At 39.4% G+C, this 14,501-nt stretch overlaps 1 protein-coding gene and 1 long non-coding RNA gene across 2 annotated transcripts in view; one reads left to right on the top strand and one right to left on the bottom strand.

Moving 5' to 3' along the window:
- Nucleotides 1–2,461: 2,461 nt before the first annotated feature.
- Nucleotides 2,462–14,501, bottom strand: part of LOC124284594 (coiled-coil domain-containing protein 87-like) — a 30,494-nt gene continuing 18,454 nt past the window's right edge. Inside the window, 9 exon segments of the mRNA XM_046720702.1 lie at nucleotides 2,462–3,635; nucleotides 4,078–4,158; nucleotides 5,816–5,877; nucleotides 6,679–6,793; nucleotides 7,079–7,213; nucleotides 7,387–7,453; nucleotides 8,364–8,481; nucleotides 8,869–8,984; nucleotides 12,920–13,110. Coding sequence (XP_046576658.1) covers nucleotides 3,477–3,635; nucleotides 4,078–4,158; nucleotides 5,816–5,877; nucleotides 6,679–6,793; nucleotides 7,079–7,213; nucleotides 7,387–7,453; nucleotides 8,364–8,481; nucleotides 8,869–8,984; nucleotides 12,920–13,110 — 1,044 coding nt within the window. The 3' untranslated portion in view covers nucleotides 2,462–3,476.
- On the top strand, nucleotides 5,669–13,703 carry LOC124284597. The gene is made up of 3 exons (XR_006900590.1): nucleotides 5,669–5,682; nucleotides 13,234–13,236; nucleotides 13,585–13,703. It is a non-coding gene; the product is annotated as an uncharacterized LOC124284597 (long non-coding RNA).

A 14,501-nucleotide genomic window follows, 5' to 3' on the forward strand; every position in this document is an offset into this window, starting at 1 on the left:
GAATAAAATATTTTTGGCTTTTCCATGGCAACAAGTTTGACTTAGCCTGAAATTGGTGGTAGTGCACTTTCCTCGAGACTAAATTCTAAAACCGTTCACTATTTCTTCACCAAACTTGACACATAGATTAGTCTAGTGGGTGTACTGGTTCCTTTTGGTAGTTTTGGAATTGGTGATAGTGCTCCTTTCTGGAGCAGAACTTTAAAACCTTTCAATACTCTCCTTCACACCTAAATATTTGACATAATCATACCTCGTGAGACATAATCATGAAGAGTATTTTGCCATTGCGGGGGATATTGATGACTTTGTCTTATTGTTGGTATGCTTTTGATGAAGTGGAAAAAAACTTACAATATGCCTTTCTGTCCATCTCTACTAAGTGAACAAGCCGAAATTCGAAAATGTTTGGACATGAGTGAGTCATTTTCAGTTAGGTATCAGAGTTGTCCTGGCTGCCAGTAACTTGTCAGCTGTTTCAGGAAGGGTAGAAGTGTGCACTGATGTTAGACATGTAATCCTGTGACACAGCTGTCTCTTCAGCAGTGTAATAGCCAGGGTGATGTAGTCATGAGTCATCTGTGAGTGTTGTGTGTACGACATCTGTAATGTTGAGTGATAGTGCTATATTAAGAGGATCAACACAAGTTTGTTTGTATATGAATTATTACTTAATAAACAAGCTATCAAAACCAAATTTGATTTACTTCAGAACACCAAGGGTATGAAAAGGGAGCCGAGATAACGTGTAATGGCTTCATTCTCAGCGTGCTGAAATTGAAAAGCTTGCTTAAAATATTACCACAACCAACAGAACAGTGAAAACACCAGTGTAGAAACATGAATGTAAGACAAGTTTACATCAAACCGGTGGTCAGTGAAAGGGCCAGTGTTTGGAGTTATCTCCCTTAAAGTGTATACTGTTCTTGAGGTTCAAACTAAACCTGAATCAGTTGTGAGGACAGCAGCTTTCACAGAAGTATGAGTGTGCTTTGAACAAGCTAGCAGATTCACATACATGAACTCAGTAATTAAAACCAATGACAGTATTTAGTCCTGTTTGTTTCACAACATTGCAACATACGTTATATTTGAGATTACACTTTCCAAGTTGAGATTCTAGTACGTTTTTGAGCTGAGTCCCATCCTGGTTTCAAACCCACAATCTCAGAGTGAGGAACCCAATTGCCAGCACACAAAGTTAGCAATCGAACCCACTCAGCCACAGTTGCTTCCACAAAAATGGAAGCCTGACAACTGGTTGTCTGGATCACATACTGTGTAACCCCCTGACAAGTGTAAATAGGCATGGCTCCCATGGCCCAAGCTAGGAATACACAATGTCTTTTAGTTTTAGAAAACCGTCAAATGCAACATATATGTTATATGTGTGATAATCCTTTCTCGGTGCAAGCTTCATTACAAAGGCAGAATTTGTCCGCAGATCTGTGCAAGGAAGTGATATATGGTGCAGACATGAAGTAGGTGTGTTCATCCTCCTGTACAGAGCTTGCCAACTTTAGTGATAATTATTGATGCTTTATGGGCAGGCTATGTACACATGTACACGGATTGGCTGTTGGAAGCCTATTGTTTTCTATTTGGTTTGAGAGTTAAGAGTTTGAGAGTGAGTAAACTGAACATTTAGTTGTGGCCAGTGATCTATTAACCTGAGGTGAGGTGAAAGTGGGTTTTACGTCATGCTTGAGAATATTTCGCTCATATGACGATGTGCGTGTGTATGTGTATGTGCGGCTGCTTGTACTAGCCCAGACTTAAGCTGGTTTTATAGTGCTAGCCCACTGAGATACCATGCCGCAGTGAAGCATGAATACCCCACTCAGACATTATACTGACTCCGAGCCGACCAGTCCTTGTTGTACTCATTAATGCCGAGCGCCAGGCAGGGACCAACAAGTACCATATTTTAACTTCTTTTGGTATGACGCGGTTGGGGATCGAACCCGCAACCTTCCGCTCTCCGGGCGGACGCTCTAACCACTACACCACGGAGGCGGTCTATTAACCTGAGGTAATCCTCCTCATGTTAAAGATATTCTTGTGAATAAACATGGTTCTCTTTCACAATTGTGCAATGTAATTCCTGCTTGCTGTTTTGGGTGTTGTAAAAGTCACACTCAGCAATATTCCAGTGATATGACCATGGTATATATAGTCTGAACCAGACAGTCCAGTGACTGACATTGACAGCACTGATCCTGGCAAATGCAAAATGATGACAAGCAGTCAGTCAAGTCACCAGAAGGCGTCACCCCTGAATCATTGAGTCACTACTAGGTTGCTAGGGACAGGTGTTGCTTGCTGTAAAATACTTGTACCTCAACATTATGACATGTAACTACAAGTGTCTCTGGGTATTATGATCTCAAAAGATGACGATTGCCACGACCCTACTTAGGAAGATTACTTATCTTCCTTAAAAAGAGCAGAATCTGATTTCCTCTTCAATTATTTATTCAGACATGTAAATCAACATATAGAATATCTATTACAATAATATGTAACTGTACAAATACTGTTTGACCATATAACAAGAAAACTCTAAACAAAATAAAACTATAAAAAATCAGCAGTTATGTAAATATTCATTTATCACAGTTAATACATTCCTGGACGGTTGATCATATGTATTTGCATATAAATATTATAAGATATCAGAGTGCAAATATACTTCTCACATTATGTTACGAGGCACTGGTTTCCTTCAAAGCACAGGAATGGTCACTAACCCTTCCATCTGTGGTTTGAAGCAAGATTCTTCTCATGAAATGTTTCAAACTTTCAAGAGAATACACAGGTGTAAATATGCATAAAGATTATATCACAATTCTACTAATCAACATAAATAAACAATGCATTCAAATCACAATCACTTCAAGCAAACAATGTAATATTGATTTCTTTTAAAAAGAAATTGTGAACGGTAAAACCATATGAACAGTCCCACAGTTTTAAGGTTTAATGGTAACAGATACACTATAGATGTTATTTGAATTAATCATACCATTACTCTTTTTCCTATCTCAAATAAGTAAATTCAGCTGGCAATGTTAACCTACTTTTGACAGAAAAGGATAATTTCCCTATTTTAAAAATATTTAAATTAAGGAATGTACATATCACCTGACTTCCCAATACACAGAAGACATTCTATATTATCATTCATCATTTGGTAAATGCATCTAGAATTTACAAGCCTTTTTGTAAAGCTATAGATCCAAAAATTCATCAAGCCTTTTTGTGAATGTACAGATTCATACATTAATCATGCATCCATTACCTAATACTTCACTGCTGCACACACAGATCTTAGGTTTCAGGAGTCTGTGTGGCAGTAATGCTGAATATACCAAACACAAATTTGACCATCACTCGCAGCACACCTGTCTCAGTCCGGTATACATGTATTACTGCCCAACAAGGTGGAGCATACAGCTGTATGGCCCTGTCCCCCTTCACTTGGCCTGCAGCTGTAGGGGCTCCAGCTGAGCATGTTTCAGTGGCAGCTGTCGTGTGAGAGCCTCGTACTGGATGGCATGTTGCTTCCTCTCCTCCTGCAACCAGTACAGCATCTCCACTCGGTCCCACTTCATCTTGTCCATATATGGACGACCCTGGCAGATAACAAGTCATAATGAAGTAGCCCTGTTTCCAACTAGCTTACAATTCCATTTACTTGTTCAGTCTATAAATTTAGATGTCGGAAGATATACATATCTCATAATCATGACAACGATCTGTATATTTATGAAACCCGTGAAGGTCCAGGTTAGAATATTGATCTTCAGTAACTCATGCTTGTCGTAAGAGGCGACTAATGGGATCAGGTGGTCAGGCTCACTGACTTGGTTGACACATGTTATTGGTTCCCAACTGCGCAGATAGATGCTCATGCTGTTGATCACTGGATTCTCTGGTCCAGACTCGATTATTTACAGACTGCCGCCATATAGCTGGAATATTGCTAATCTAAACTCACTCACTGTATATTTATGCTCAAATCAATCATAAGCACTATATACCAGTAGTTGTGACTCATTGCTACTATCCACCCACCTTAAATGTTATGCTGTCCTGGAACTTTTCCTTGATGTAGTCAAGTTCAACTTTAATTTCAACTTCCACGGCATCAATACTCTGAAAGATATAATGATAGAAAAAAGAGATTATGGGTAGCCAGAAGTAAACTGAGTGAAAAATGTAAAAATGTGTTCGGAGGATGGTCACTGAAATGTGGTACAAAACCCTTCTAGGATGCCAGTGTACTGTTGTCCATTCAGATTTTGTCTGATCGTCCAGACAGTTTACAGTCATGTGACAGGCATCCCCGCACCATCAGTGAAACCTCACCAAATGGAACCTGCTCCAAGATATCCTGTTGTGTATTAGCTGTGTTTCTGCGGTGCAATTGAGCAACGCTATCAGTTATGAACAAAACAAATCAAGGTTTGTGCGACCAGTGGACCCTTCCCCATGACATCAAATTCTACTGGTGACAGACTTGACACTAAGGTAGTCATGCTGCCTATAGTTAGGCAATTTCAGACTGTTCTGTAGCACAGACAACCAAACCACTTGCCAAGCACAGCTGAAGTCTTGTGTTTCAGAAAAGGGCTGTATCTTATGAGACAACCAGCATCTCTTGCAATAGCCCTCAATGACATACCAGTATTCCGCACATCAATAACTTGCCATCTTTAAGCAGTTGTCAGTATATGCTTATCAACAACAAAATCAAATTATTTTTCCACTTCTTGAGTAATAAGAACAGTTTACTGAAACCTGGTATGTGCTTTGACAGGTACACATCTTGCCTTCGATCATAAAATTATGCATCAATGTATAATGCGCCCAAAGGTTTAAAAAAAATCATACAAACAAAAATATGACATAAAATCATATCATGTTGCAATTCTTTTTCCATGTGTATATATAATGCTGGCATGTTGCAATTCTTTTTTCCATGTGTATATATACTACCCATCAAAAGTTTAGACTCATTAGTGTAAATGTAGTCACTTACTTTAGTCAACTGTTCTAAACTTGATTTTGCAAAATATTCCATTCAGTTTAAAGGTACTGTTTACACATGAACTAATGTATTGTAAAACAAATTCAACGCGTTGAAAAGATTATTGTCATGAGTTCAGTAAAGCGATGTAAATCAGTGAAAAGTGGCGAATTCTTAACAAAACTTTACATCAAAAGCGCAGCTGTTCACATGAATGATATTTGCACATGCTTTTTTAGCAATTTGATGCATGATCCTCGCACAATTCATCTGCATAAGGTTTGCAGTTGGTTCCCCAAGTTAGTGGAGACATTCATCTTCGATGTAACCACATATATATACATAACATATAGTGAGTGTTTTAGGTGAGTCTAAACTTTTGATGGGTAGTATATAATGCTGGCGACCAAGGATCGCGAAATCTACAATATGCCCCAATGTTCAGCAGATCCTATTGACTTCACAGAACAAAGGTGAACACTGTGATCCACACTGCTTCTGACACCCCTCAAGTGCTATCACTGCCCCAACCCTACACAACCCTACCCACCAAAGCCCACCCAATGTCATGCTTGAAAGCCCAGTTAATAAAAAGAGTTGTTATCAATAAAGTTTGTTCTATACAGTTACACAAAGCTATCTAAGCTAAAGTGATTGTAACTCCCATACTTGAGTTAAGATTGCTTTGTGCACTGGGCCCAGATCCTTAGGGGTTAATAGATGGAAAACTGAGATCAACAATGCATTTAATGCTGCCTGAACAATGGCCATTACAAGTGTTACCTTGTAGTAGAAGCTCCTCTGTCTGGCCTCCTCCAGCCTCAGCACCGAGCTGCCCTTGTGTCCTGCAACATCCCAAATTAGACACTTTATTTTGTGAGTGAGTGAGTGAGTGAGTGAGTGAGTATGGTTTTACGCTGCTTTTAGCAATATTCCAGCAATATCACGATGGAGGACACCAGAAATGGGCTTCACAAATTGTACCCATGTGGGAATTGAACCTGGGTCTTCGGCATGACGAGCTAACGCTTTAACCACTAGGCTACCCCACTGCCCCTTTATCTTGTGCTATCATGCATAACCTGTGTTATCATGCATGTGTTGGTACCAGTCATAGAGCTCATGTTGAGAGTAGTCTCACTTCTTTAAACAGTCTCTTCAGATCATGAGAAATATTGATACTTGACTTGATAAAGTCCTTTAGGCAAAAAACATTAACATAAGAATGTTTTATTGTTTCACTGAAGAGAACCTATCACATTATTCCAACTATACCAAATAAAACCTCCTATAATCTGCCTCCTTGCCACTGACATGCATGGTCAGACTTAAGAGGAGGCATGAAAAGAGATCTGTTGAACTGATCAGGTCTGAGGTGCCCACTGTTAAGATGGTTTGGTATAGGGTTGTGATTTGTGTTAAACAGTCAATATCAAGATTACAACAGAAATTATACAAGTAAATAGAATGTAAATAGGTCTAGTAAAATTTAGGGATAAAATACAGAAACAGTTGTATTACGTATCCAATACTCATTCCTGACCAACCAATGACGTTTTCCTTCATACTACCTCAGTTGGTAACTTTTAAAGAGAAACATCCACAGCATAACCACCATGGCATACATGCACCTAACATATACTAACCTTTCTCAAAGAATCTGTTGGGGTCAGAGGCCCTTCTTTCAAAGTTTTCCAATTTCTCCAGCAGAGCCTCTCGTTTGAGAATTAGATCCGCTGCACTCTCCCACTTCTCCATGACCTAGTGACCCAAGAATAAAAACAATAATCTTGGTTTATTTTACTTGTTTAGGTATAGAACTTTCAAACAAAATTAACAGCATTCTTTTAAAAAAAATCCCTATACTTGACTTTGACTTATACGTAATTCATCTGATAAATGTTCTTACCGGAAATGCGAGTTTAAGCCCAGGGTGGGTGGTGGTGGTGGTGGGTTTGTCCCGGAAGCAGTTTAAGTTGAAAAAAATTCCACATATAGATAGATACAGATACTATATTGCCTCTTTAAAGAAAGAAAAAATCCTACCTCCTCAAGCCTGTCAAAGAACTCATTACAGCTGTACTTGATGGCCATATCAAGTTTCATGCTGTCAGTCATCTTGAGACACGCCCACACACGCTCCAGGCGTTCTTGTGGTGTTGCTGGCTTCTGGAACTCGGCCTGCAAGAGAAACAATCCAGAAATGTATTTGTCAGGATTCTGTATATCAGACTTTAAAATAAACAAAGAGAAGAAAATGTAACATTGATTTAAACTGCATCTTTTAAAGCCTTGACAAGACTTACACAATGTTGTGATATATACATGATATGTTTAACTACTAATTGTCCTACCTCCGATGACTTGGATGTTACAGAGTGGGTTGTGCTTGATAGTCTCCCTGATGCTTGAGATGTCACTCTAGATAAAAATAAGAGGACAGACTTATGTGAACTCTTCATGTTTATGATGTCCATGATGTTTTATGATGTGCTTTCTAAATATTGCTATATGATGTTTTGACCTCGAGTAGTGACCAAATTACAGTAAATAAAATAACAAGGGTCCTAGTCAAAAGGGCCGCATGACAAAAGGGCCCCAAAACGGAAAAGTCAAAAGGGCCACATCAAAAAGTCAAAAGGGCCTCAGATCCCTAGTCAAAAGGGACCCATAAAAAAAGTGTATTATAGTAAAAGGTTATACATCTCTACAATGTATAATTTATACATACTAGTTCAGTTTTTAATAAGACATTTTTTCAATATTTGAAAGAAAATTATGACAAAGAATAGATGTATGTGATGTTATTTATTTCATCTAAGCATAAAAAGTTATTCATGATTATGACAAATACTTTGGCAGAGAATGTATTTAACAATAGTGCCACAACACACCTGTAAGAAACTAAAATATTTCACAAAAACACATATCCCTTTGATGCCATATTTGTGTTTTGACAATCGTGTAAGCTGTCGCTAATCCCTGAGATTTCTTTGCTCTTCAGTGAATACTGTCAGAATATTTTAGAGTATTGTTTCCATTGTTAATAAACCTTACAATTGAAATACATGTCAGTTGAGTTGACTCAGTGTCAATATGTGACTTTAAAATCCTGGACAGACTTGTTCTTTATATCACTTCCCTCTACCATGGCAGTGAAGTATTTGAAAACTCAATGACGTAGCGGCCCTTGGGTCCCGGCTTTTAATGGTTCTCACTTCTTGGACACATTTTGGGTTGACAGCTATGTGATATCAGAGATTCTAAATGATCTCTTATGAAGGGAGGAAGCAGGTGCAGGAACTGAATTATAGGGGACAGGGGAGCTCACCTTGACTTCTCCCGTATCAAGCGAGCCTGTCTGGCCTGTGCAGCCCTCTCAGCCAGAGTCTTGGCTGATTTACTTGCTTCAACAGGCTTCTGTGTCTTGTTGGCTTCTTCCTCATCAACTACAACATGATGCAGAACACTGGGGAAGCCGTCCCACACACACTGTAGAGTTATTCAAAGACAGCTGATAACGAACCTACCTTATAGTGAGAATATACTCACCCGGAGTGTGGCCCTGTTTGGAGCCGGGCACTGAATAGATCCCCAACACTCTATGCTTGTCAAACTTCAATGAATGTAATAATAAATCTGTAAACATTGATTGTCTCTCATGCTGTCGACCACTTGTTTGCTTGGCCCAGACTGTATTATTAAAAATCCACCATGATACAGCAGAAATGACTTTGGCTCATTAAACACTGCTCACTCCCACTATTCTTGAACATGAGAAGACAACATAATCAGTCCACATTCTGTCATCAATGGAGGTATAGATCTTATCTTACCTTCTAAACCTGGGTCTTTGCCTAGGCCACCCAGGAGGACAGAGTTAACATTCCAGAAACCTTCCTTGTACTCTGTCTTGAGGGCCTTCAATTCCTGCACCTTCTTGTCTCGCTCTCTGGCAGCGGAACATCATCATATTAGTTATGAATGTGTTACATACCTCATACAACACTCACTGACTCAGTACAACACTCATACTGCTATACAACACTCATACCTCATACAACACTCACTGACTCAGTACAACACTCATACCTCATACAACACTCATTGACTCAGTACAACACTCATACCTCATACAACACTCATTGACTCAGTACAACACTCATACCTCATACAACACTCATTGACTCAGTACAACACTCATTGACTCAGTACAACACTCATACCTCATACAACACACATTGACTCAGTACAACACTCATACCTCATACAACACTCATTGACTCACCTCATTACAACTCAGTACAACACTCATACCTCATACAACACTCATTGACTGACTCATGACTGACTCAGTACAACACTCATACCTCATACAACACTCATTGACTACAACACTCATACCTCATACTCACTGACTCATACCTCATACAACACTCATTGACTGTACAACACTCATACCTCATACAACACTCAGTACAACACTCATACCTCATACAACACTCATTGACTCAGTACAACACTCATTGACTCATACAACACTCATTGACTCAGTACATTACAACATACCTCACTCATACCTCATACAACACTCATTGACTCAGTACAACACTCATACCTCATACAACACTCATTGACTCAGTACAACACTCATACCTCATACAACACTCACTGACTCATAGTACAACTCACTCACTACCTCATACAACACTCACTGACTCAGTACAACACTCATATCATACAACACTCATACCTACCTCATACAACACTCAGTACAAACTCATACCTCATACAACACTCACTGACTCAGTACAACATTCATACAACCTCATACAACACTCACTGACTCAAGTACAACATTCATACCTCATACAACACTCACTGACTGACTCAGTACAACACTCATACCTCATACAACACTCATTGACTCAGTACAACACACATTGACTCAGTACAACACTCATACCTCATACAACACTCATTGACTCAGTACAACACTCATACCTCATACAACACTCATTGACTCAGTACAACACTCATACCTCATACAACACTCACTGACTCAGTACAACATTCATACCTCATACAACACTCACTGACTCAGTACAACACTCATACCTCATACAACACTCACTGACTCAGTACAGTACAACACTCATACCTCATACAACACTCATTGACTCAGTACAACACTCATACCTCATACAACACTCAGTACAACACTCATACCTCATACAACACTCACTGACTCAGTACAACACTCATACCTCATACAACACTCACTGACTCAGTACAACACTCATACCTCATACAACACTCATTGACTCAGTACAACACTCATACCTCATACAACACTCATTGACTCAGTACAACTCATAGTACAACACTCATACAACACATACATTCATACAACACACACTGACTCAGTACAACACTCATACCTCATACAACACTCATTGACTCAGTACAACACTCATACCTCATACAACACTCATTGACTCAGTACAACACTCATACCTCATACAACACTCATTGACTCAGTACAACACTCATTGACTCAGTACAACACTCATTGACATCAGTACATACCTCATACACTCATACCTCATACAACACTCACTGACTCAGTACAACACTCATACCTCATACAACACTCATTGACTCAGTACAACACTCATACCTCATACTGACTCTCAGTACACCTCATACTCATACCTCAACATACAACTCATACAACACTCATTGACTCAGTACAACACTCATTGACTCAGTACAACACTCATACAACACTCATTGACTCAGTACAACACTCATACCTCATACAACACTCATTGACTCAGTACAACACTCATACCTCATACAACACTCATTGACTCAGTACAACACTCATACCTCATATACAACACTCATTGACTCAGTACAACTCATACATACACTCACTGACTCAGTACAACACCTCATACAACACTCATTGACTCAGTACAACACTCATACACTCACTACAACACTCATTCACTCCTCATACAACACTGACTCAGTACAACACTCATACCTCATACAACACTCACTGACTCAGTACAACACTCATACCTCATACAACACTCAGTACAACTCATACCTCATACAACACTCACTGACTCAGTACAACATTCATACCTCATACAACACTCACTGACTCAGTACAACATTCATACCTCATACAACACTCACTGACTCAGTACAACACTCATACCTCATACAACACTCATTGACTCAGTACAACACTCATACCTCATACAACACATTGACTCAGTACAACACTCATACCTCATACAACACTCACATTGACTCAGTACAATACTCATACAACACTCTCATACAACACTCACTGACTCAGTACAACACTCATACCTCATACAACACTCACTGACTCAGTACAACACTCATACCTCATACAACACTCATTGACTCAGTACAACACTCATACCTCATACAACACTCACTGACTCAGTACAACACTCATACCTCATACAACACTCATGACTCAGTACAAACTCATACCTCATACAACACTCATTGACTCAGTACAACATTCATACCTCATACAACACTCACTGACTCAGTACAACACTCATACCTCATACAACACTCACTGACTCAGTACAACATTCATACCTCATACAACACTCATTGACTCAGTACAACACTCATACCTCATACAACACTCACTGACTCAGTACAACTCATACCTCATACAACACTCATTGATACAACTCATACCTCATACAACACTCAGTACAACTCATACCTCATACAACACTCACTGACTCAGTACAACTCATACCTCATACAACACTCAGTACAACACTCATACCTCATACAACACTCATTGACTCAGTACAACACTCATACCTCATACAACACTCACTGACTCAGTACAACATTCATACCTCATACAACACTCACTGACTCAGTACAACATTCATACCTCATACAACACTCACTGACTCAGTACAACTCATACCTCATACAACACTCACTGACTCAGTACAACTCATACCTCATACAACACTCAGTACAACTCATACCTCATACAACACTCACTGACTCAGTACAACTCATACCTCATACAACACTCAGTACAACACTCATACCTCATACAACACTCATTGACTCAGTACAACACTCATACAACACTCATTGACTCAGTACAACACTCATACAACACTCATTGACTCAGTACAACACTCATACAACACTCATTGACTCAGTAGAGACTAAAGTCAGAACTTTCAAGTAGTAGGTAACTGAAAACCCTCACTTACCACTAAGTAAGTAGAGCGAGTGAGTGAGTGAGTATGGCTTTATGACGCTTTTAGCAATATTCCATCAATATCATGGCGGGGTACACCAGAAATGGGCTTCACACATTGTACCCATCTGGGGAATCGAACCCGGGTCTTCAGTGTGGCGAGTGAACGCTTTAACCAATAGGCTACCCCACCACCCTTAAAGAGTAAAGAATCCTAGAATAGAACATTACAATGATATCATGCTATTGTTATTGCAGCTGATTCTGATCCAGGAAACTTATGTAACTGTATGCCATTACCCAATATTACAGAGAAATTATGTTTCAGCCATATTGCCACTCTGGGTCTCACTGATTCTACTCATGGAAACACAAGATTTTCTTTTTTCCCAATTACGTAGTCATTTTAGTTGTAACTCAAAACTATATGAATACACAAGTGCTCATATGTCTCCAGAACTTCTAGTCATGTATGCATTACATGGATTTTTCTTTGATGTGAACACTTCAAAGAAGGGACAATGAAACTAAAAGATGTTGAAAAAAGTTAGTAACAGAGAACACATAAACATGAGTAAAACCAGTTTCTATTTCACCTTTGTTCTGTAGCTTTAGTGGAGTGAGAGGACCTAGTATTGTTCTGCCTTGGGAGTCGTCCTCTGTTTCCAATCCCTGTGGACGACCCTCCTCCTGTCCCTCCTCCAGAATTGCCATCATCATTATCATCTTCACCATCATCATCCTCAGAGTCATAGAAATGGAACAGCACTCCCATGAAATCTGTCTCCTGTAACAGAATGAAACTAACTGAACACTACATGAACCAGGATACTCATAGTGATACAGGACGTTTGTACATGGAACAGCCAACTCCACTACACCCTACACCAAGAGATCCCTTATACAGGAGCTGGTAAAGGTGGTATGAAATACAACATTAGAATCTGAAGACAGCATCCTTTGATGAAATTCATCACTGATCCCTAACTTCATTTGAACTATGTGTCTGAAGAAGATCGAATCCTGCATGTTTGTATGTTTGAGGAATTGTTTCCCTGAGATTTGAGTCATGATGTCCTTTGTGACCCAAACTGAACATATGACTAACCATCATTGCCATCATGCCCCAATACTATCATCAACAATGTCTCCACTCTAGATGGTGTTTAGCAACAATATCCCCACCCACATGAGGCCCATGATAACTTTAGCATATGGACTCTGTCAAAGTATATCTGCTGTAGAAGTGTCAGAGTATAAGTATCTCTAACACTGAAGCCTTATACAACAAGTGTCAGCAACGTCTTCATCTCATGCGTAAACTGAGATCTTTTAATTTTAACCCATCCATGACGTCATCATTTTATGCAGCATTTATTCAGAGTATTTTAACATTTTCCTTCCATTGTTGGTACGGGTCTCCCTCAGATCATCTCAAATCTAAAATAGACAAAATTGTTAACACTGCAAGTAAAATCGCTGGAGTCAGATTTGAATGTTTATCATCACTATATGAGTGGCACATCTTTTAAACAAATGTGAAGATACCTAAATTAATGAATTTATGTAAATATGTTTTGTATCTATCTGATGTGTCAATAGCTCTGCTGATGTAACATTCCTGAAAAGGCATTAAAGGGCCACTGATGCAGAGCAATTTCCGTGGACTGGTTGTTGCTCTTGTTATTGTTTTTCTCCTGTGAGCGCCCGGATGATATCCCAGAATTCTTGACTAGTTCGTGACCTCTGATGCGCCACAGTCTTGAATGCACATATTTTGTGAAAGAGCAGAGCCACCTAGCGTGGGTAGCTCCTAGTTTATAAACAATAGAGCAGCGCAACCTAGCGTGGGTAACTCCCTGTTTATAAACAAAGCCTGGCACCCGGCGAAATGGATTTACTTTCGCTCTGGCTATGGGTCGAAGACGTACGACAGAATCAGCAAAAAAACAAAGAATACAGGCAGAAGGGAAGAGGAGGAACCAGTCTCGAATCTGCTTAGTTCACTATGACCGATTCAACAGCTTGTGGGAAAACACTGGGTCAAGCAAGAGCGATATCATTAGACATCTGCTCGGTGTTCACGACAAATTCTGCGACTGCAGCAAGTAAGTTTTTCCTAATATTCATCACATAAGAGATAAATTAAAGATGTACAACTTGTTATTTGCCGTTTCC

The sequence above is a fragment of the Haliotis rubra genome, unplaced genomic scaffold (assembly GCF_003918875.1).
Source record: "Haliotis rubra isolate DU_JTF1 unplaced genomic scaffold, ASM391887v1 Scf34, whole genome shotgun sequence".
NCBI classification, from domain to species: Eukaryota; Metazoa; Mollusca; class Gastropoda; order Lepetellida; family Haliotidae; genus Haliotis; species Haliotis rubra.